The 19,144-nt window shown below is 35.7% G+C and overlaps 4 protein-coding genes across 8 annotated transcripts; 1 reads left to right on the top strand and 3 right to left on the bottom strand.

The window, feature by feature from the left end:
• Window positions 1-265: 265 nt before the first annotated feature.
• Window positions 266-2,292, bottom strand: LOC9303703 (alpha-amylase 1). The gene is made up of 5 exons (XM_002867585.2): window positions 2,171-2,292; window positions 1,964-2,096; window positions 1,462-1,892; window positions 756-1,121; window positions 266-618 (listed from the first exon to the last, which is right to left on the bottom strand). The coding sequence occupies exons 1-5, from the start codon at window positions 2,258-2,260 to the stop codon at window positions 367-369; spliced, it is 1,272 nt and encodes a 423-aa protein (XP_002867631.1). The 5' UTR covers window positions 2,261-2,292; the 3' UTR covers window positions 266-366.
• A 764-nt stretch (window positions 2,293-3,056) lies between these two features.
• LOC9303702 (bidirectional sugar transporter SWEET14) lies at window positions 3,057-5,374 on the bottom strand. The gene is made up of 6 exons (XM_002867584.2): window positions 4,968-5,374; window positions 4,816-4,852; window positions 4,514-4,727; window positions 4,253-4,414; window positions 3,917-4,036; window positions 3,057-3,527 (listed from the first exon to the last, which is right to left on the bottom strand). Exons 1-6 carry the CDS (start codon window positions 5,011-5,013, stop codon window positions 3,264-3,266), a joined length of 843 nt encoding a protein of 280 aa, XP_002867630.1. The 5' UTR covers window positions 5,014-5,374; the 3' UTR covers window positions 3,057-3,263.
• Window positions 5,375-9,255: 3,881 nt separating this feature from the next.
• LOC9303701 (protein MOS2) lies at window positions 9,256-11,068 on the bottom strand. Of its 2 annotated transcripts, none has more exons than XM_021017858.1 (2): window positions 9,757-11,068; window positions 9,256-9,537 (listed from the first exon to the last, which is right to left on the bottom strand). In XM_021017858.1, exon 1 carries the CDS (start codon window positions 11,015-11,017, stop codon window positions 9,779-9,781), a length of 1,239 nt encoding a protein of 412 aa, XP_020873517.1. In that variant the 5' UTR covers window positions 11,018-11,068; the 3' UTR covers window positions 9,256-9,537; window positions 9,757-9,778. The 2 variants fall into 2 exon arrangements, with proteins under 2 accessions (XP_020873517.1, XP_020873516.1); XM_021017857.1 differs by having other exon boundaries at window positions 9,258-9,619.
• Window positions 11,069-11,137: 69 nt separating this feature from the next.
• On the top strand, window positions 11,138-18,515 carry LOC110226340 (pre-mRNA-splicing factor ATP-dependent RNA helicase DEAH1-like). 4 transcript variants are annotated; one of them, XM_021017588.1, is made up of 28 exons: window positions 11,138-11,235; window positions 11,497-11,596; window positions 11,676-11,803; window positions 11,938-12,120; window positions 12,215-12,289; window positions 12,448-12,534; window positions 12,841-12,874; window positions 12,996-13,050; window positions 13,395-13,454; window positions 13,570-13,641; window positions 13,785-13,848; window positions 13,990-14,069; window positions 14,190-14,257; window positions 14,370-14,424; window positions 14,586-14,643; window positions 14,733-14,801; window positions 14,909-14,977; window positions 15,295-15,384; window positions 15,729-15,815; window positions 15,918-16,033; window positions 16,117-16,183; window positions 16,281-17,321; window positions 17,389-17,451; window positions 17,524-17,647; window positions 17,730-17,830; window positions 17,903-17,965; window positions 18,072-18,144; window positions 18,234-18,515. In XM_021017588.1, exons 2-28 carry the CDS (start codon window positions 11,500-11,502, stop codon window positions 18,278-18,280), a joined length of 3,126 nt encoding a protein of 1,041 aa, XP_020873247.1. In that variant the 5' UTR covers window positions 11,138-11,235; window positions 11,497-11,499; the 3' UTR covers window positions 18,281-18,515. The 4 variants fall into 4 exon arrangements, with proteins under 4 accessions (XP_020873247.1, XP_020873246.1, XP_020873248.1 ...); XM_021017587.1 differs by having other exon boundaries at window positions 11,479-11,596; XM_021017589.1 differs by lacking the exon at window positions 17,903-17,965 and having other exon boundaries at window positions 11,479-11,596.
• Window positions 18,516-19,144: the final 629 nt, after the last annotated feature.

Below are 19,144 nucleotides of genomic sequence, written 5' to 3'. Positions count from 1 at the left end.
TTAGTAGGGTCTCTAAATCTTTTACGAGTCGGCCAATTTATATTTTGATAACTGAGAAATGGGTAATACTTTGTGATGAAATTCATATTTTAAAGAAATATATAATTACCAAAAACCTTGTTCAAATGTTATTTTTGCAACAAAACAAAACCTTGGAAACTTTTCAATACTTGTTTATACAAGTTGACACTTCACTTGAACTCTATTCTTTCTCTGGTGTATCCTTTAACACCACTAGTGCTTTTTATTTTGTTTTTCTTTATCATTTTACTAGAATTATACGTAGTATCTTTAGATACGGCCAAGATATTTTTTAAAAAGGAAAAAGATACATTCGATTACGTTTCTTATGATTTGAGTTATGCGTTACTTCTTCTCCCAGACAGCAAAGTCAAGGCCTGAATAAGCTAACGCAAAATTAGAAGGAACAAGTGTTCCCACATCCTGTTTTGGTCCAATCTTCATGATAACTTTATCATCAATATTAGCCACGTAGAGATCCGACTCCGCCACTTTGATCGTAACAGAGCTTGTGTTACCAATGCCATTTTTGTTCCTGATCGCCACCAGCTTGGAGATGCTCTCTTTTAGTCCCCATTCTATGTAATGATTATAAAACTGCGACAATAACATCTCATCAAGATTGCAGTTATAAAAGTATATTTCATATCTTCTATAAAATCGATAAACCGAAAAACCGAAAGCTACATACTAAAATGGATATAAGGAAGTTTTTGAGGTGTCTCTATACTTACAATGCAAGGAATTCCCGGATGAGTGAGAATATAAACGTATCCAAGCAAGACTTTATCAGAAGGGAAAGTCCACGTTCTGAAAGTGTCATGGTTGTCTATGAAAGTGACCGCGTTTCCGGGATTGATTCCGATCAGACCAGGCGGTTTTCCCTGCGAGTCCTTTAGTCTCCAAAGCTCACCTTTAACAGCAGACTGTAAGATCCCTTTAGTGGTGAAATCAAAAGCTGTCAACACACCACCACCCGCTTCCTCGATCCACTGTTTGAGACCCGACCGATGCTCGTTTTGATCATAGTCTAGTTTCCCGTCTCCTCCATACTTCATATCGTTCCAGTTCTCACCCACCGCAAAATCCGGTGAAGTATTCTGTGTATCCAAAAAACAGAGGAATTAATCACTGAGGAATTAATGAGCTTCCAACCAAAAATCAACAAGTGAATTTTTCCGTATTTTTTATATACTAGTGTTGGTTCTTTCTCCGGGTATTCATATCTAGTAAGGACGTATGATTTGGTTATAAAATAGTGGGCGTTCCAACTCAAAACCAATCGTAGTAATAGATTGCATTGACTTATTATGTTTCTTACATATTAAATAGTAAATAACACTGTCAACCTTGTATATACTAATAGTAAATAACTCAATCAACCTATGTTACTTATATACTACCAGTGTTGGTACGATTTGAGTATTCAAATATGATTACCTGAACATATAGTTTGGTGACGGAAGATGCATAACCTCGAACATAATCAAATCTCCAACCATGGAATCCTATTTCAGATTTAAGCCAATTCATCCATTCCGACAACTCTTTCTGAACTCTAGGGTTAAGGTGGTCGATGTCAGGCGCTCCATCAAAATCTCCTCCGGTGTCGAGGTTTCCGGTACCGGGAAACTTAGGGTCATTGCGGCAGACGAAGGAAGGATCCCAATCAAGACGATCATCGGAAGTCCCACCTTCGAAGTAACAGTACCCGCATTTATCGTCTTTCCTCTCAGCTGTTCTGTGGTTAATCACTATATCAGCCAATGATTTTATTCCTTTTTGGTTCAACGCTTTGATTAACGATTTCAGTTCAGCTTCAGAACCGTATTTGGAGCTGTTTAGATCGTATAGCTTTCCCGGTAAGTAACCTGAGAATTGAAGCTTACGTGAGTAACAAGATTGGTGTATGAATAATGTAAGAGCAAAGCGGAAATGGAACCTTCAGGAGCAACGGATTGAGAAGGAGGAGGAAGCCAAAGATGAGTGACTCCAGCGTTGGCTATGTCGTCGATGGAGTTGTGGAGAGAATTGTAGAATCCTCCATCTTTCTTCCATGATTCCCAATTGAAACTCTGTTGTCACGATTGAAACAAACCCAATAAGTGAGTCTGTGTATGTAAAGAAGCAAAACTAATTAAAGACGAACCTGAAACAATAAGGTGGAGGAAAACGTGAAGGCTGGGAAGACGATGAAGAAAAGAAGAGAAGTGAAGAGTAACGTATGGAGAGATGTCATTGTCTGATTGTGAATGGTTTGCTTCTTCTATCTGCTTTGTGTGTTTATATTGAGACCCTAAACCTTTTAGGGTTACGTAACCTAAACGACACGGCCTTGTCATATCTGTGTATATTTCTTCATCAGTCTGTTTTTCTTGGGAATGAAATGTGAATACATTTACAAGATTAAGGCAAAAAATCTGCAGAGTGTTCTTCTTGGGAATGAAATGTGAATACATTTACAAGAAATTAAGGCAAAAAATCTGCAGAGTGTTTTTCTTGGGAATGAAATGTGAATACAGTTACAAGAAATCAGGGCAAAATATCTACTCTGTTTTTTTCTTGTGGATGAAATGTGAATACATTTACAAGATTAAGGCAAACTATCTACTCTGTTTTTTCTTGTGGGTGAAATGTGAATACCTTTAAAAGATTAAGGCAAAAAATCTGCTCTGTCTGATCCTAGCTCTAAATAAGTCAAGTATGGTCTCCCTTTAGCTCCATTTGTCACGTTTTGAGTGGACTATGGATTGAGATTATTCTAGGGGATAAAACTATATGTAGAGCTAATATATGTTGTTTGGGCTGTTAAAAAAAGTGATTGGGCCGTAACATTAACTTTTCTTAGAAGAATCATAAAGCCTAGAGGCTAGAGTACTTAAATTATTTATTAGGCGTTAGGGTAAAATAGAGTTGAGAAGTACTCAATTCTGATCAAGTTAAGTCCAGATGAATTTAATTGTAGTCTACAATTCTACATGTTGAGGTTAATGTATTCTAGTACACCAAAAATGATTTTTTTGTGAACTTTTGACTTGTGAATGATCATGTTATTTCGTTACTTTGCATCAAAACTATTTTACAAAATTCTAATAGACGTACATAAGTTTTGTAAAGGATAGTACAATTTCGAGATATTTCGAAACAAAATGATGAGAAATAAAAGACAAGTTTAGAAACCAGACTCAACAGTACAACATTAAGTAAATCACTAATTTATAATATAAAACTAAAATCTTAATTTAGTTTGACATTTTCTTGTCCATCTGATCCTCTAAGTCACCACCATGAGTTTGAACAGGATGACTCACGTCAAGAATAGTCTGCGGCTGAACCGTAAGATCACCAGAAGCCGGAGTGGACGAAAGCTTGACCATGTTGATGGAATGATCCGACACCGTTTTAGGCTTCTCTGTCTCATCAACCACTGGGGCTTTGTAATACTTGAATATGACGTAGAGAACCATTTGAACTGCTCCTAGAAACGCACCCAATATATTTGGAAGCTTCAAATCACAAAAAAAAAAAAAAAGTAATAATCACATCATCAGTAATAATCCCACTAATCATTTTTTGAGAGAGAACAGTGATCCCATTAATCGCCGACAAACTAAAAAACTTTATATAATTGTATGTACTCTAGGTTTCTTTTACGTGATCATAAAATATATGATTGTGAGCATAAAGCAAAAGTAGCGTACGGCTCAAATCATTTATTCGTCGTCTTTAAATAGACGGAATTTGGGCAAAGAGACAAAAGGTGGTGGAAACTCTTTTAGTTTCCCTTAAACATGAACCACCCATAATAATATATGATACTATATATGTTTGAGCTGTCCATTTTCATATGCTTAGCAAAAGATTCAAATATATTAAAAGAAAAAGAGAGACTCACCGCAACGTAGAAGTCTTTAATAGCAAGACCGTAGAAGAGCCACGTAATGGCGCTGATTGTAAGAAACAATGATAGAGAGAAAGGCATAAACTCCACACTCTTTGTTCGTATCACCACTCTCTGCGTCATCATTTTTTATATTTCACATGTTAAAACTATATAATATACGTAAACATAAAGAGATGCTATTACCTGAAAAGGAAAGACAAATATTAATTTCTTTCAATTTTGAGTATATTATATTCTCCATATGAATTAGCATGGCTCTTTTAGATAGACAGACATTTATTTCTCTGTGTGCGTGTGATACATATGTCACATAAGTTTTGTACGTACCATGATGCTCAAAGGAGCTGCGAAAACACAAACGGAAAATCCGACGCAAATCCCTCCAAGGACTTTCTCACGGTTCGATCCTTTGGTTAGGAGCTCGCAGACAAGAATAATAGCAGTAAAACCCAAGAAATTCAAGAGCCCAAGAACCTTCAAAGTTGATATCTACAGTGGTTGTTGATATCATCATCAGCTAAATCTATTTTCGTATAAATGCATGTTTGAAAGTACCAAAATTAAAGAAATGCGATGGTTTAAACGTACTCTAGCTTTCTTGTTAGCATAGGTGATGAAGAGGATGATGTAGATGGTTTCGATGAAGCATCCCACAGCGTTTATGGTAATGAGGAGGAAGCCTGCTCCATCTTTTTGCAGAGCATAATAAATCCATAGCATCGCGCTAAAGAGCGCTGACACGTAGGGAAGTGATTCAAAACCTTCAATCGATTTTTTCTTGCAGATTCTTACAAAAGTTGGCCTGAAAATAATATCCAAAAAGAAATCTTTGTTACGAGAACAAACAAAAAAAATAAAAACAAAGAGTATTTGAGACCGATGATGCTTACACTGGTGCCAAGAAAACGATGAACGATATGATGTTTCCTACAAAATTATACATATAGCAAAGATAACAAAGTTAAATTTGATGTGCACCGACACTAACAATTATAGGATATAGTATATAGTTTTGTATAACTTGACGTTTGTTTATACTTACCCATGACTCCAAATGTAACTGCCATTACGTTGTGAGTTAGAGCCATTTTGGTTATTTTTTGGAATGAGCGAGCTCTTCAGTACCTTTTCTACTTTTGAATGGGAGTATCAGAGAAAACTAACAAAGAAACAAGAGAATGGGAAATAGATAGAGATCTTCCACTCTTGATGCCTCTATTTGAGTTTCCTTCGATGTGAATTAACTAGCGAGGCTAATGGTACACTATATATAGAGGGAGGCTAACATGTGTAAGGATTCCATGCTTATATGCTAGGGACGTCGTCGTTTGGTATAAGAGAGAGAAGAACATCGCATATTGATGGTCTCAGATATTTCTATGGTTTTTAAAAATGGAAAATATTCGATAATTTTATGTGGTATGCACTCTTGGCGTGTATTATATTTGTGTCAAACTTTTATGCCAAACCTTGGTTTATATTATTATCGTAGTCATTTAAGTGACCTTTCTTTTTCCTTTAAACCAAATAAAAATAAATGAGCTTTTAATATAGGCGTTACTAAACTGCAAAGAAACCCTTAAACTAAACTTATTGGTGATTTGTTCCTTTGGCATGACCAATAAAATAAACCCTTGATCGGCTGATAGCTTTCTAGCTAATAACCATCCAAATAAATACTAATATTTAAATTTGATGGTTATCTTTCATCATTGTAGTAAACAAACGTAATCTAATTTTTCCAATATTCTACCAGGACTCAAACTAGCTAATTAGTTAGTTTAGATATTTGTTCTCCTTACACATGTAAGATATAACTATATCTTTGTGTTGCCAACATATAACTACGTTATGTGAACATTATTGATTTTATAAAAAAGCAGTAATCATTTTAAAAATAAAAAATTCAGTTCATGTATCACTTGAATTTAATACTACACATTTGGAGCAAAATTAAAATATTGATTGCAAAAGCTCTAGTTCCCATTCCATCTCCAACCCGAAGTCCCGAACCATGCATGTTTGCTCATTTTGTTCATCATACCAGTAAAAAATGAACGTTTAGATGTCCGCCACGTGTGACATATTTTATGTTGTCTCCGAGCACTCTTGAACTTCATGATTAGGCAGCCAAAATTAGGTCCGTAACTAATTTTATTTTATTAGTTCTCATAACAACAAATAATATCTTGTCCCTGTGATAATGGATATAAACGCGTCGAGGAGAAAGCAGACTATATAAATTGTATAAAACAAAGAATAGTGCGTTTCATCTTAGACGCGACTGTCGCGTGTGTAAACCGTATAGGGTAAGATTCACCATCATGCTTCTTGATGTCTCCACTTGACAACTTTCATGTTAATCTTATTATCTACACAAATATTATCGTATCCAACACCAATCTTCAACTAATTTTAAAAAACAACCCATCATGCTTTTATATTTCTATAATAATATAGTTTCAAAATCGAACAAATTTTTTTAACAAAAATTAGTAACATTCAACTAGTTAAGCTATTGAAATTAATTATACTACTATGATATATTTAGGTTGTAATTAAGTTTTATTGAAACTACCATAATATAATTACTTCTAACTCCATTTATTGTTACCGAAAAAATACACCATTTAAACATAATCAAACTAATTTAATTTTCTGTAGACTAAAATAAACTTGATAGAGAGTAATATTTGAAGTTCAAGCAATATGATAATTGTAATCAACACTACTACTTTGAGGAAGTATGGCAGGTGAGGCCTCATGATCGCCGTCAAATTTTTACGTGTGTCGTTTATGTAAAGTATAAAGTGCGCAGTTGGTCAAAATAAGCTAGTCACGATTTACTTTCATTGTCCTTTACCATTCCAAGACAGATTCTTAGGTAAATGCAAATTCGAATATCACCTGGCGTGATATAGTATCTTGACGGTCCCGATTGTGCCACATGAACCGATCGAGACCATGTCACGATTTCTAAATATGCTGAAAATTAACATGTTTCATGGTATTATGTAAAAGTCCTTATTTGTAACAATTGCTATACTTGTATTATGTATAACATCAACACAATCAATGTACTATTCAATCTAATGAATAATTCAGTCAAAGAAATCATCTCATGAGACTAATGTTATAGAAGTTCTTAATCATTTAGTTACTACTTACTAGCCATCGTTTAATTTTGTTTTGAGGTTTGGCAAACAATAAAATCTGTGACAGATACGGTTGTGTGTGGCTTCAAAACCATATTCATCAGTTTGTGTAAAGTGGGTGCTATCACAAGGGTTAGATTATACTAACATCAATTATTTGATATTTTGTATAGCATTATAGTACTTAAAGGCTTAAAGAAATACAATATAATCAAAAACTAAACTCATAATGTATTTGTACCAAAGTCATCTTTCTTCTCGTTATGGTGTGAACATGATAGTATGCAACAATGATGGCTGGTAAATCAATCGATTGTGATATATACACACATACTTGGTCAAATTGCAATTATGTTGCTTCGCATGAATAGTTCAAGCTAGTTCTTGTTTGGATGCGGATAATAATAATATTACAGCAAAAAAACTAACAAAGTATATATCTCGTCAGGAAAACAAATGAACGACCACAAAAATACTCCATGCAAGTAATTCAATTAGTCAAAGTCAGCTGATAACTAATTACTATATCTTTTAACTCTGTTTTAATTTGTTCGTTCCGTCTCTTCCATCTACTCCACTAACTGCTCTTGTCCAATTATTCCATGACTTTCGGTGTCACCTTTGAGCACATTAGTATCATATAAGTTCGATCGAGACCCTCTATGGTATACATATTTTCTTCAATCGCAAAACCAACATACACAAACACATAAAACGAGTTACATCATTGTAAATAAACTTTGGCAGCAAACATAGCCAATGCTAAATCTTGCGTCTTACACAAATCTAAACTTTTGTTTTCTCTACACCAAACTGTATTTTTACCAACAATGAGATTTCTAAAATTGACAAATCTGAAAACTTTTGTTTACTCTACACCAAACTGTTCGGGTAATGTGTTGTCTGCAGAAACATAATTTATAGTTGATCAAATTTTAATCAAATTGTAATTAAATAAATTATGAGATTAAAAGGGAACTTCATTTGTCAAAAAGTAATATTCAGTTTGTAAGCCTATAGTATCAATTCACATAATGTATTTATAAAAAAATTGCAAAAAGGTAAAATATAACAAATATCACCTATCAAAAGAGAAACTGAAAATGTATGGTTGAAACAAAAAAGCGTTTGAAAATGATTGACTTATGAAAACCCATTTGCATGTTGATTCTTATTTCCACCTTCCGTTGTGGTCTCACTTACTAATTAATCAAAGACAAATTAAATGATTAATATTTTGTTGAATAAAATAAGTAAGTGATTAGCAAATGAAACTTTTGCTTTATGGAGTCTCTGTGGTTCTTCTTCGGTCAAAGGGAGTGGTTCCATCCAACCATGCAGATTCCTGATTAAACGGTTAAAATTCGTTCCCAACCATTCTTTTCCTCGTCCTCACTTTCTTCACTCTTTTCCCGAATCCGAATTCAAATATTGAACTAAGACCCTGAGAGATGTCAGTAATGTTCCATGCAAATACAAGCTACTATATCAGAGAATATTGAGATTGTGTTTATGCAAGTCTAATTGGCTTCATTAAAAATAAAAAAGCAGTTCTTTAGTTATTCTGCTAATTAGGAATGGTGTTTGGGTTATAACACCCAATATCTCAAGATAAATCCCATTGAAAGACAAATTTCTCATTTTTCAGTATAAACTGTTACCCTTAATTCATCGTCCATTTAAAGTGCTTTACCCATTACTTGGTAGATATTTCCCACCTTAGTTTTTTTTTTTTTTAATCTTTTTCTTTTTGTCTTCACCTTTGAAATTCAATATATCGTTGAGTTTAAGAGTTTGACTGATTACATTTTCCTTCACATCACAACCTTTATCACAATAATCTTCCAGAATTTCAAATCAGCAATAAGAAATTTGTCGTATATGAGGGTTGAGGAAGGAGCATCCTTTTCGTTTTATATATCTAAATACTCTGAAAAAAAATTCTGGTCACTTTGCTTTATGAAATTATCGTTAGACCAAAATTAATCAAATCCTGATAACAGTGTTAAGCTGTCATGCTAGACGGTTTTGATATTTTTCGTATTTTTGAATAGAGTTTTATTAGAGTTAGGCTTTCTTCTAATTCCGTATTTTCGAATAGAGTTTTCCACATCTATTTGGAGAGTCGTCAAATCTATGATAAGCCTAATGAGCATGCGCCGCAGGACTAGAAAATATGCATCAAAGTAATCTCCATTGTGGATTGCCTATAGCCCATTTATACTTTTAAATCAACGTCCTAGTCAATTTTGAGTACAATGGACATCGGTTAGGAACTAATGTGTTCCCTCTAGTCACTTATCTCTTAACTTATATCCTGATTCATCCCCAAAACATAAGCAGCCATCCAGAGTTCCAAATCCTTTGTACATAATAAAGGTTGTTGTACCATTCATTAAGGGGCAATGTAGCTCGCTCAGCTAATACCTCTGCATCTCCCGCTTGCTGCTTTCATCACTAAAATCACGAGTATACACATTACACATGTGAAATAACAACTTATCTCCATAGCTCTCTCTCCCATCTGAATTTCCAAGCACTTTCATGCCACAACAAAGATAAATATATATAGTTGATCAAATATAATAAAAACTTAAAGTCTGGTCTTTTATAACTTAGCAGATTCAAAAGTCTAATCTACACAGCCAATGAATGCTAACAATGTAGTTTTGACACCTGATTTGCAGTTAAATATGGGTCAGTACCCAATATCAGCAGGATCACCAATGTACTCGGCAACTTGGTCAAGTTTAACATGAAGCATCTGCTGGCTATCTGCATCGCAAACCACACCAGTTTCCTTATCCAAATCTTTCTCAACCAGTTTCCCATACACACCCTTATGTCTACCAGACAGAACCAACACAGACCCTCCTCTCCTGGGCAATGCAGTCTCAAGCAACTCTTGATCAATCCCTTGAACCAACTCCTGCGTCTCATCCATAGCAACATCACAACTTGTTGGACCAACCACATCAGTCACCTCTGCCTTTTTAAGATACAATCTCCCACCTCTCACATCCTTGCTTATTATTCTCACCCTTATATGACTCCTAAGCCATGAGACCTTCTCTCTAGTTTGACCTCTATAGTTCTGCTTACAGGCTCTAACTTCAGTGCGACTCTCTCCCTCTGTATCTCTACTACGTTTACTCACTACTCTATCTTTCTCAACATTATCTATCTTGTTGAAACCCACTTTCACTTCCTCATGGATTCCAGAACCAAGTTTATCATCTATAATCTTCCCCTTCAAGGCTATATCTCTACCAGCGACAGTTCTCACCTCTTTACCACTTTCTTTCGCTTTATCCATATTGAAGCCAAATCCTTCATTACCAGACCACTTCTTGTACTCAACAATCTTAACATCTTCTTTAGCTTTTAGACCAATCCCCTGGCCTGGTTTCCACCCATACCCAGCAAGTAACGCCTCTCCAAAGCCATCCACAGGAAAGCTCTCGAAATCCTCTAATTCCGGAGCATCAGGGAGTGACTCCAAATCTTTCCTCATGCTTTTCAGTAACAACTTCTCCACAGGCTCTGGCTTCTCGTCATCGACTTTCTGACGCAGATTCAGACCGTACGTAATGTTATCAGAGACATGCCCATCGCCAGAAGTGATCTCAGCCTCGAATTGGAGACCAGAAGCGGATGGAAGCGGGAGATCGATGTTCTTCTTGTAGGGCCTCCGACGATCCTCAATGGGAGGTATAACGTATTTCGGTTTGGAGTAGGTTAGGGTTTCGGAAGGATCGAATTCAGTGACGAACTCCTTGAGATTTCCTGCACCGACGCCGTCTTTCCTGTCGGAATTCAGCCTGACTCTGGATTTGGATTTGGGAGGGAGAGAGAAAGAGAGCTTCATGGTGATGATGAATGTTGTTGTTACCTTGGAAATTATCACGGCGAGAGTCGTCGCTACAGTCTTCTTCATATAACCAGTTTAATGGGCCTATGGGCCATCCCTCATTTAGCACGTGTTTTTCCTTTTTGTTTTGTCTGAAACTTCTTTTATTAACTTTTTAACTTCAGGAAAAAAAAAAAAAACCCTCAGTAAATCTTCTTCCGACGACGAGGGGATTTCGTCTTAGGTCACAGGAGATAATCTTCCGACAAGATATATTTTCCAGACACGACTGAATCTCTTCATCTGTAAGTTTAGTTTCAAAAAACCACATCTCTATTTTACTATTTTTGGTCAGAGAGATTCCTCATAATTCTCTGTGATAAAAAAAACGAAGGTTCTATTTCTTTTGGCTTTTCTGGGTTGATAGTCAATGGGCATGTTATAATAATTTAATAACTAGCGGCTAGCGCAGTGGGATTCCCATTCCCATTAAAAAAATTTGCATAGTTAGTTGCCGAGTAGAGAATAATTTATTAACTTAATTTTAGTGGTATCACTTGGCAAAGAGAATGGCGGGATATAATTTGAAGTCGTGGGTTTCGGACAAACTGATGGTGGTACTAGGCTATTCGCAACCTGCTGTCGTTGAGTATCTCACTGCAATGGGTAAGTTACTGTTCTATTGTTGATTATGGACCTTATGAAGCACTTTATGGATTTGACAATTGGGGTTTTCCTAATGCAGCTAAAAATTCAAGATCAGCTTCTGAGCTAGTGCCTGAGTTGTTGGATTACGGGTTTTCATCCGGTGATGCTCTTGAGTTTGCACAAGACATTTGTGCCAGGGTTCCCCGTAAAGCTGCTGGTGTGAATGTGAGTTACCTAATGAGATGTTATTAAGATTTTTTTTTTTTTCCTTTGTTCACTATGCATAGTGTCTGTGGCTGTAGCAGCTAGTGATATATGCAATAGTTCAAAGTTTATATTTACTTTATCAACTCTGACAGATCTATCAGCAAGAGGAAGCAGAGGCAGCAAGGATAGCGAAAAAGCAAAAAACTTTTATGCTTTTACATGCAGATGTTGATGAAGTCTCTGTGGAGAAAAAATCTTCTGAATCTAGAAGGCCTGACAGAGGCAATAAAAATATTAGAAAGAAAAGTGTGAAATCAGAAGATGAAGATGACAAGGTATAGTGTTCTCTCCTCATCCACCACTTCCCCTTCTATCTGTTGGGATAAAGCTTGGCATCTCTTCTGACAATATTTTTTCCTCACTGTAAAGGACAATGCGCAGGTGGATGTTATAGAAGACGATAGGCGTGTTATGGGAAGGGTATCCGAAGAGGAGGGCTCAGAGGTATGTCTGATGGCTCGTATACTGTTGGGCCATGTTCAGAGTCCAACGACTAGGAGGCTATTTCCTATTTCTCTGTGTGTGTTTTGTGTGGGTAACACCATTGCCTTATCATATCTGATTGTTTGTATATTTTCTTTGGCCATTTATATTGTCCACAGTCAGAAGAGGATAGATTACAAGACCGGAGGGAGAGAGAGGAACTGGAACAACATATCAGAGAATGTGATACCAAACGGACACGAAGGGTATTCTGTTAATAAAATTTGTCATACAATTCTATACTGAACGCTTTACAAAAGTCACATGGAATTAGTTCTTTATTTCCCAGCTTGACAGAGCTAACCATCTGCTAGGTTTTGTGGCCCTTAAGTATGAGTATTTAGTAAGCTAGTTTCTTTAGAAAAGGACAAATTTAATTTGGTTTCTTGGGCTGAAATGAAAGAGGCAAATAGCAATACTCTACATCTTGTTCTATGCTGAGTGTTTAGTGAGTATGATTAACTTATAGATGTGTTCGATATCGTGTGACCTTTCTTTTATTCAATATGCAGTTATCAGAGCCCAGCATATCGAAAAAAGAGAAAGGTACAGCCTGTTATAGCTCATGCATGACACTTGTTTGTATATCTTTGTTGCATAGTGTTATCTTCAAAATTTTTTGTTTCTTCTTATGGTTTCATTTCAAACAAATTGCACTGCCTTACAGAAGAGGCTATTCGAAGAGCCAAAGCTTTGGAAAGCGATGACATTGCGTCGTTAAGGTACTCCTGGTGTTTCTCTTGATGGAAGTTTCCATGCTTTTTGTGCTTGTGGTTATTTCTTCTCCAGATAGATGTCTATACATATAGCAATATTATACATGATTGAAAATATTGTCAAGGATGTCTCTTGTTTTCAACTATTTTCCATCCGTTGAAATTCTAGATCTAATTTTAATTTGCAGTTAACTCTTGACAATGTCAACCCCCTCCCTTTTAACAATCATTGGATTTAGTTTTAATTTGCAGTTAACTCTTGACAATGTCAACCCCCTCCCTTTTAACAATCATTGGCGGTCCTACTGTCTATCTAATTTTCTAAGTATTTTGTCTTTGGTTTGATTCAGAAAAGCCTCAAGACAAGAGTATTTGAAGAAAAGGGAACAGCAAAAATTGGAAGAACTGAAGTACATGGCTTTCCTGTTCTTTTTTTCTTTCTCAGAAACTGTTGTTCAGATAAGTTTTGTTCTTAATTTTCAGTTTTTCTAAATGAGCTTCCCAATTTCCACTGGTTCTGCGTAGGGATGAGATAGCAGATGAGCAATATCTGTGTGGGAGTGAAAAGCTCACTGAAATAGAAACTGACCAAATTAGGTAATCGCCATATCTTTCTTGCACCACGGTGCTTGTAGTCATTACCAACATTTGTCAACATTAGTTGTGTTAGAAAGATATATTACTTATGCATGTATTTGGTACCTGCTAATTTAGCTTTGCCGGATTTGATATGTTGACAGATACAAGAAAGAGCTCTACAATCTTGTGATCAAAAGAACACATGAAGACGATAATGCTGATGAGGTAATGTTTACATCTTCAAGGGTCCTTTCTTGTTCTCGACACAAATTTTCTTAATTTTTTTCCTTGTTTAGGTCATTTTTATACATCTAACTCTAAGTATCTAACACTTGTCTCTATTTTTTCAACCGGTGGGGAGTTCAGTATATTATGCCAGATGCTTATGATCAAGATGGAGGCGTTAATCAGGAGAAGAGATTCTCTGTTGCTGCACATCGATACAAGTGAGTGGAAGATTGCATTGCTAGTAATCCAGCACGTTTTAATCTGATTACATTTGTGAAATCACTCGTATCAACCCCCTTAAATCCTTAAAGGCGTTCTAAAATACTTTATTTGACAAGGGATATGGAAGCAGCTCAAAAAATGAACCCCTTTGCTGAGCAAGAAGCTTGGGAGGATCATCAAATTAGTAAGTTTATATATTAACACTTATATCGTCCATTAATATTGTTTTCAGTGCATGCTGGTGTTAATCACACTGTTTGATTTGGAACCATGATTTAACTGGCATGGTAATGCAGGAAAAGCAACATTAAAATTTGGTGCAAAGAACAAAGAAGCCTCCGATGATTATCAGTACGATTTGTTGCATAATTGTTTCTTGATTTGTGTTCTACTACTTTTGAATTTACTTTTATCTTTGCCTCGTTTAACAATTTGCCCTTGTTAGCTTTCACCGAGAATCTAGGGGACCATATTTCAGGGTTCATATTACTTTTTCTTCTTTTTGTCCATAGGTTTGTATTCGAGGATCACATAGACTTCATAAAGGCATCTGTGTTGGCTGGTGAAAATGTATTGCTCATGATATTCATCCAAATTTATGTTTCGAATTTCTATCATATGCTGAGTTGTGGCTCAATTGTTTGTTTTTTCTTATGCAGTATGAAGATGAGATGCTTCCAATAGCAGGTCAAAATCTTTCGAGAAAATCAGCTTTTGAGATGCTTCAGGTGCTAAGCTTTTACTTTATGTGTGTGTTTCTGAATTTGCATGTTATATTACAAGTTTTTCCTAGCAGAAATGAAAAAAGATATTTGCATTTATCTGTCTGTGTCAGGAGGAGAGAAAAACTCTGCCAATTTATTCGTACCGTGATCAACTGCTGAAGGCTATTGAAGATCATCAGGTGATTCTTGCTTTTGTACCATTGCCTTTTTGTTGGATTGCTTACTAAAATGCTTAAACTTTACAGGAATTTTCAATTATTCAAAATCATCGTAGAAAAAAGAAGTTTATTCCGTATGGATTATAGTATTATTTGACATAGCACTTGAATATTCATTATTAGCAGATAGAATATCATAATAAGTGAACTTCCCAATTAAAGTCATTTCATATTCTACTGTTAGATTATGAAATGATTATATGTTCTTAACGCTCGGTTTATACTTTTCCATGTTTCATACAATTGAGATCCATTTCTCTCATTGTCTAATTGATCAGGTTCTTGTCATTGTGGGGGATACTGGTTCAGGAAAGACTACACAAATACCACAATATCTTCACGAAGCTGGTTACACAAAGCATGGGAAGGTACAACCTACAATTTTACATTGATTTTTCCATATAGTTAAATGCATCTATACTACTGATCACATAAACACTGAACTTTAGTGTAGGATTCATTTAGATATTGGAATGTGGTATCTTCTTTCTTTAGAGCTTTTAGCTAGTTGTGAATTGTGAACAAGCTAAGCTGCTCATTGATTCAGTCTAAAAGTTTTCTATTTGATCAGAAGCAAATATATTAGAGGTGTTGTTGCATTTAGGATAAACATGCTTATGTACGACCTATAATGTTGAATAGGTTGAAACATGTAGAACTATTAGCATAGTAGTTTCCTTTTATTAAGCAAAGCAGAATAATCTTCTTGCAGGTTGGCTGTACGCAGCCTCGAAGAATTGCAGCTATGAGTGTAGCTGCGCGTGTTGCTCATGAGATGGGTGTCAAACTTGGTCACGAGGTATGCTGACTTTTCTTTAATCTTCAAATATCTTCCGTTGCTTGAAACTTTGCATTGTCATCTAGTATTGTCTACAAGGTTATAATTTTGTTGGTGCACCAGGTTGGATATTCTGTTCGATTCGAGGATTGTACTTCAGAGAAAACGGTCCTGAAGTATATGACTGATGGAATGTTGTTGCGTGAGCTACTTGGAGAACCAGATTTGGCGAGTTACAGGTAACAAAGATTCATTCTTAAATTTTAAACATAACTGGACATAAAAGAATGCATTTTTTCTTACTGTTTACCATTCTTTCCAGCGTCATTATTGTGGATGAGGCGCATGAAAGAACTCTGTCAACCGACATACTATTTGGATTAGTCAAGGCAAGTGAAAATTCAAACAAAAGTGTCTCTTTTACTTATGTGGTATAAGAGTTAGATTGTTTCTTATATCATGGTTGTATACTTCTTCATGTAACAGGATATGGCACGGCTTCGACCAGAATTGAAATTATTGATATCCAGTGCAACAATGGATGCAGAGAAATTTTCTAATTATTTTGATGCTGCTCCAATCTTTATCTTCCCAGGAAGAAGGTTTCCGGTTGACATTAGCTTTGTAGCTGCACCTGAAGCTGATTATATGGATGCCGCACTAGTGACTGTTCTTCAGATACATGTTAGTGAGCCACTTGGAGATATTTTGGTCTTCCTTCCCGGCCAAGAGGAAATTGAAAATGTAGAAGAGACGTTGAAGAACAAGATTAGAGGTTTCGGTACAAAGATTCGGGAACTTATAATATGCCCGATCTATGCAAACCTTCCAAGCGAAATGCAAGCAAAAGTATTTGAACCAACACCTGAAGGGGCTCGTAAGGTAGTTCTAGCAACAAATATTGCTGAAACATCACTTACCATTGATGGTATCAAGTATGTCGTCGATCCAGGGTTTTGTAAGATCAAATCGTATAACCCAAGAAATGGTATGGAATCTTTGCTTGTGACTCCTATCTCCAAGGCTTCGGCGACGCAACGAACTGGCCGAGCTGGAAGAACAGGCCCAGGGAAGTGTTTTCGGCTGTATACAGCTTACAATTTCCAGAATGACATGGAGGATAATACGGTGCCAGAAATACAAAGGACAAATCTTGCTAGTGTGGTACTTGGTTTGAAGAGTCTTGGAATTGATGATCTGTTGAACTTTGATTTCATGGACCCTCCCCCTGCTGAAGCTCTTGTTAAGGCTTTGGAACTACTCTTTGCTCTGGGTGCCCTAAATAAATTAGGTGAACTGACCAAAGTTGGGAGAAAGATGGCTGAGTTTCCCCTTGATCCTATGTTGTCGAAAATGATTGTTGTTTCTGAGAAGTACATGTGCTCTGATGAGATAATCTCTATTGCTGCTATGTTGTCTGTGGGAAGTTCCATCTTCTACCGTCCCAAGGACAAGCAAGTTCATGCTGACAATGCAAGGATGAATTTCCACACCGGAAATGTCGGAGATCACATTGCTTTGCTAAAGGTATGTTTATATCCCTCACATTACTTTTCTTGTCAACTCTGTTTACTAATCTCTCTGATTTCCAAAGGTATATAGTTCGTGGAAGGAAACAAACTACTCGACTCAGTGGTGCTACGAGAACTACATTCAGGTATATTTTCTTACCAATCCATTGGCTAGTCTTTTAAAACAGCATTTGTCATGGGTTGATATATTTGTTAAGGTCCGGAGCATGAAAAGAGCCAGAGATATCCGTGACCAATTGGAGGGACTTCTCGAGAGAGTGGAAATTAAAGTCAGCACTAACTTCAACAACTTGGATTTAGTAAGGAAGTCCATCGTAGCAGGTGAATTTGTTAACCTTTTTACTCAACTTTGTTTAGTTAAAACATAATTTGTTTGCTAATTAGTTGTTTTTAAACTGATCAGGTTTCTTCCCACATTCTGCTAAGCTACAGAAGAATGGATCATATCGAACTGCAAAGCATCCCTTGACAGTGCATATATATCCCAGCTCAGGCTTATCTCAAGTAAGTCCACAAAACCTACTTATTATGAATCATTGATAGATTCTTATTGCCTCATTGGGTTCCTTCTTTTAGGTTCTACCAAGGTGGGTTGTATACCATGAACTTGTCCTTACCTCTAAGGAATATATGCGACACGTAAATCTGCGTCCTCTTGGAACTTTGAATGGTTTCACTTTTCTTTTGTTTCGAGTCTACTGTTTTTTGTGCATATGCTAACTTTTTGTTTAATTTCAAAATGAAGGTAACTGAGCTAAACCCAAATTGGTTGGTTGAGATAGCTCCTCACTACTATCAGCTTAAGGATGTTGAAGATGGTAAAAGTTGTTTGTTTAAGACCTTTTGTTAACTACACTACCGCTCTCTATGGCAAAACCATCTTATCATTATTATTAACATGTTTCAGGTGCATCCAAAAAATTGCCTAAGTCAATTGGACGAGCTCCAGCGTAAGGACTTCACTTGTCATGATCCTTTTTCATGTGTCCAATTCACCGCTTCTCTAACTCTACTGATGTTTTGTTATTTTTCAAGTTGTCTCTAATGCTAATTATCTCGTGATGCTACTATATCTGTCATTGTAGATCGACATGAGCATGGTCTTTTGGTCACTTGTATAGATACTTTTAAAGGTTATTTTAGTCATTAATCTACTACACTAATCACCAAAAAGTTAAATTTTCTATCTCTTCACTCTGTCTTTTTATTTTATTTTTCTTAACAACCTTTTTAACTAGTAATTATTTTGTTGTTTTAAAACTGTAAACAAAAATTCTAAGATAAAAAAGCATATATATATATTATATTTTCATCAAACTCTACTGTTTAATTAATTTAATTTCATATTTAAAATTTAAAATTTCACATTTATAGTTATGTTTATGTTTAATAAAGGGATTATATATGTTTGAACTTTAAAGTCAATGGAGAAAATACGCTACATGTTGCAGGTGCTGCCGATGCAATGCAACAGGTCCTTTATATGGTAACTGATAGAAACTATCAATTAAAGTCCCATCAATAGACACAACATAAATTTTCCTTGAAACTTATTTACACTACTCACTACTACACAATGCATTAAAAAATACTTAAAAAAAAGCACATAGTAAAAATATCTTCAGTTATATTTGAAAGTATATCAGTATATGCTAATTATTGGTATGTACGTAAACCCCATTATTGGTATATAAGTCAAGAACGTAAAAAAATAAAAATAGGCAGAAAAACAAATTAATCACACATACAATTTACGCTGAGATTGAGCAGTTCGAATCAAATCCGTGATCAGAAGTTTGCGTGTAAAACTAGTCAAAG

The sequence above is a fragment of the Arabidopsis lyrata genome (assembly GCF_000004255.2).
Source record: "Arabidopsis lyrata subsp. lyrata unplaced genomic scaffold ARALYscaffold_7, whole genome shotgun sequence".
NCBI lineage: Eukaryota > Viridiplantae > Streptophyta > Magnoliopsida > Brassicales > Brassicaceae > Arabidopsis > Arabidopsis lyrata.
Note: the sequence above shows the minus strand (reverse complement) of the source record. Positions and strands in the feature narration are given on the sequence as shown.

Coding starts and splice junctions, on each gene's coding strand:
- LOC9303703 (XM_002867585.2), bottom strand. CDS start 2,260: ATGACATCTCTCCATACGTTACTCTTCACTTCTCTTCTTTTCTTCATC. Junction 1,893..1,963: donor TCAATCCGTTGCTCCTGAAG/GTTCCATTTCCG, acceptor TTCAATTCTCAG/GTTACTTACCGGGAAAGCTA. Junction 619..755: donor ATCCGGGAATTCCTTGCATT/GTAAGTATAGAG, acceptor TTATTGTCGCAG/TTTTATAATCATTACATAGA.
- LOC9303702 (XM_002867584.2), bottom strand. CDS start 5,013: ATGGCTCTAACTCACAACGTAATGGCAGTTACATTTGGAGTCATGG. Junction 4,415..4,513: donor ATGCTAACAAGAAAGCTAGA/GTACGTTTAAAC, acceptor CAACCACTGTAG/ATATCAACTTTGAAGGTTCT. Junction 4,037..4,252: donor CAGCTCCTTTGAGCATCATG/GTACGTACAAAA, acceptor ATGATGACGCAG/AGAGTGGTGATACGAACAAA.
- LOC9303701 (XM_021017858.1), bottom strand. CDS start 11,017: ATGAAGAAGACTGTAGCGACGACTCTCGCCGTGATAATTTCCAAGGTA.
- LOC110226340 (XM_021017588.1), top strand. CDS start 11,500: ATGGCGGGATATAATTTGAAGTCGTGGGTTTCGGACAAACTGATGGTG. Junction 13,849..13,989: donor AAGACGATAATGCTGATGAG/GTAATGTTTACA, acceptor TGGGGAGTTCAG/TATATTATGCCAGATGCTTA. Junction 14,978..15,294: donor AGGCTATTGAAGATCATCAG/GTGATTCTTGCT, acceptor CTAATTGATCAG/GTTCTTGTCATTGTGGGGGA.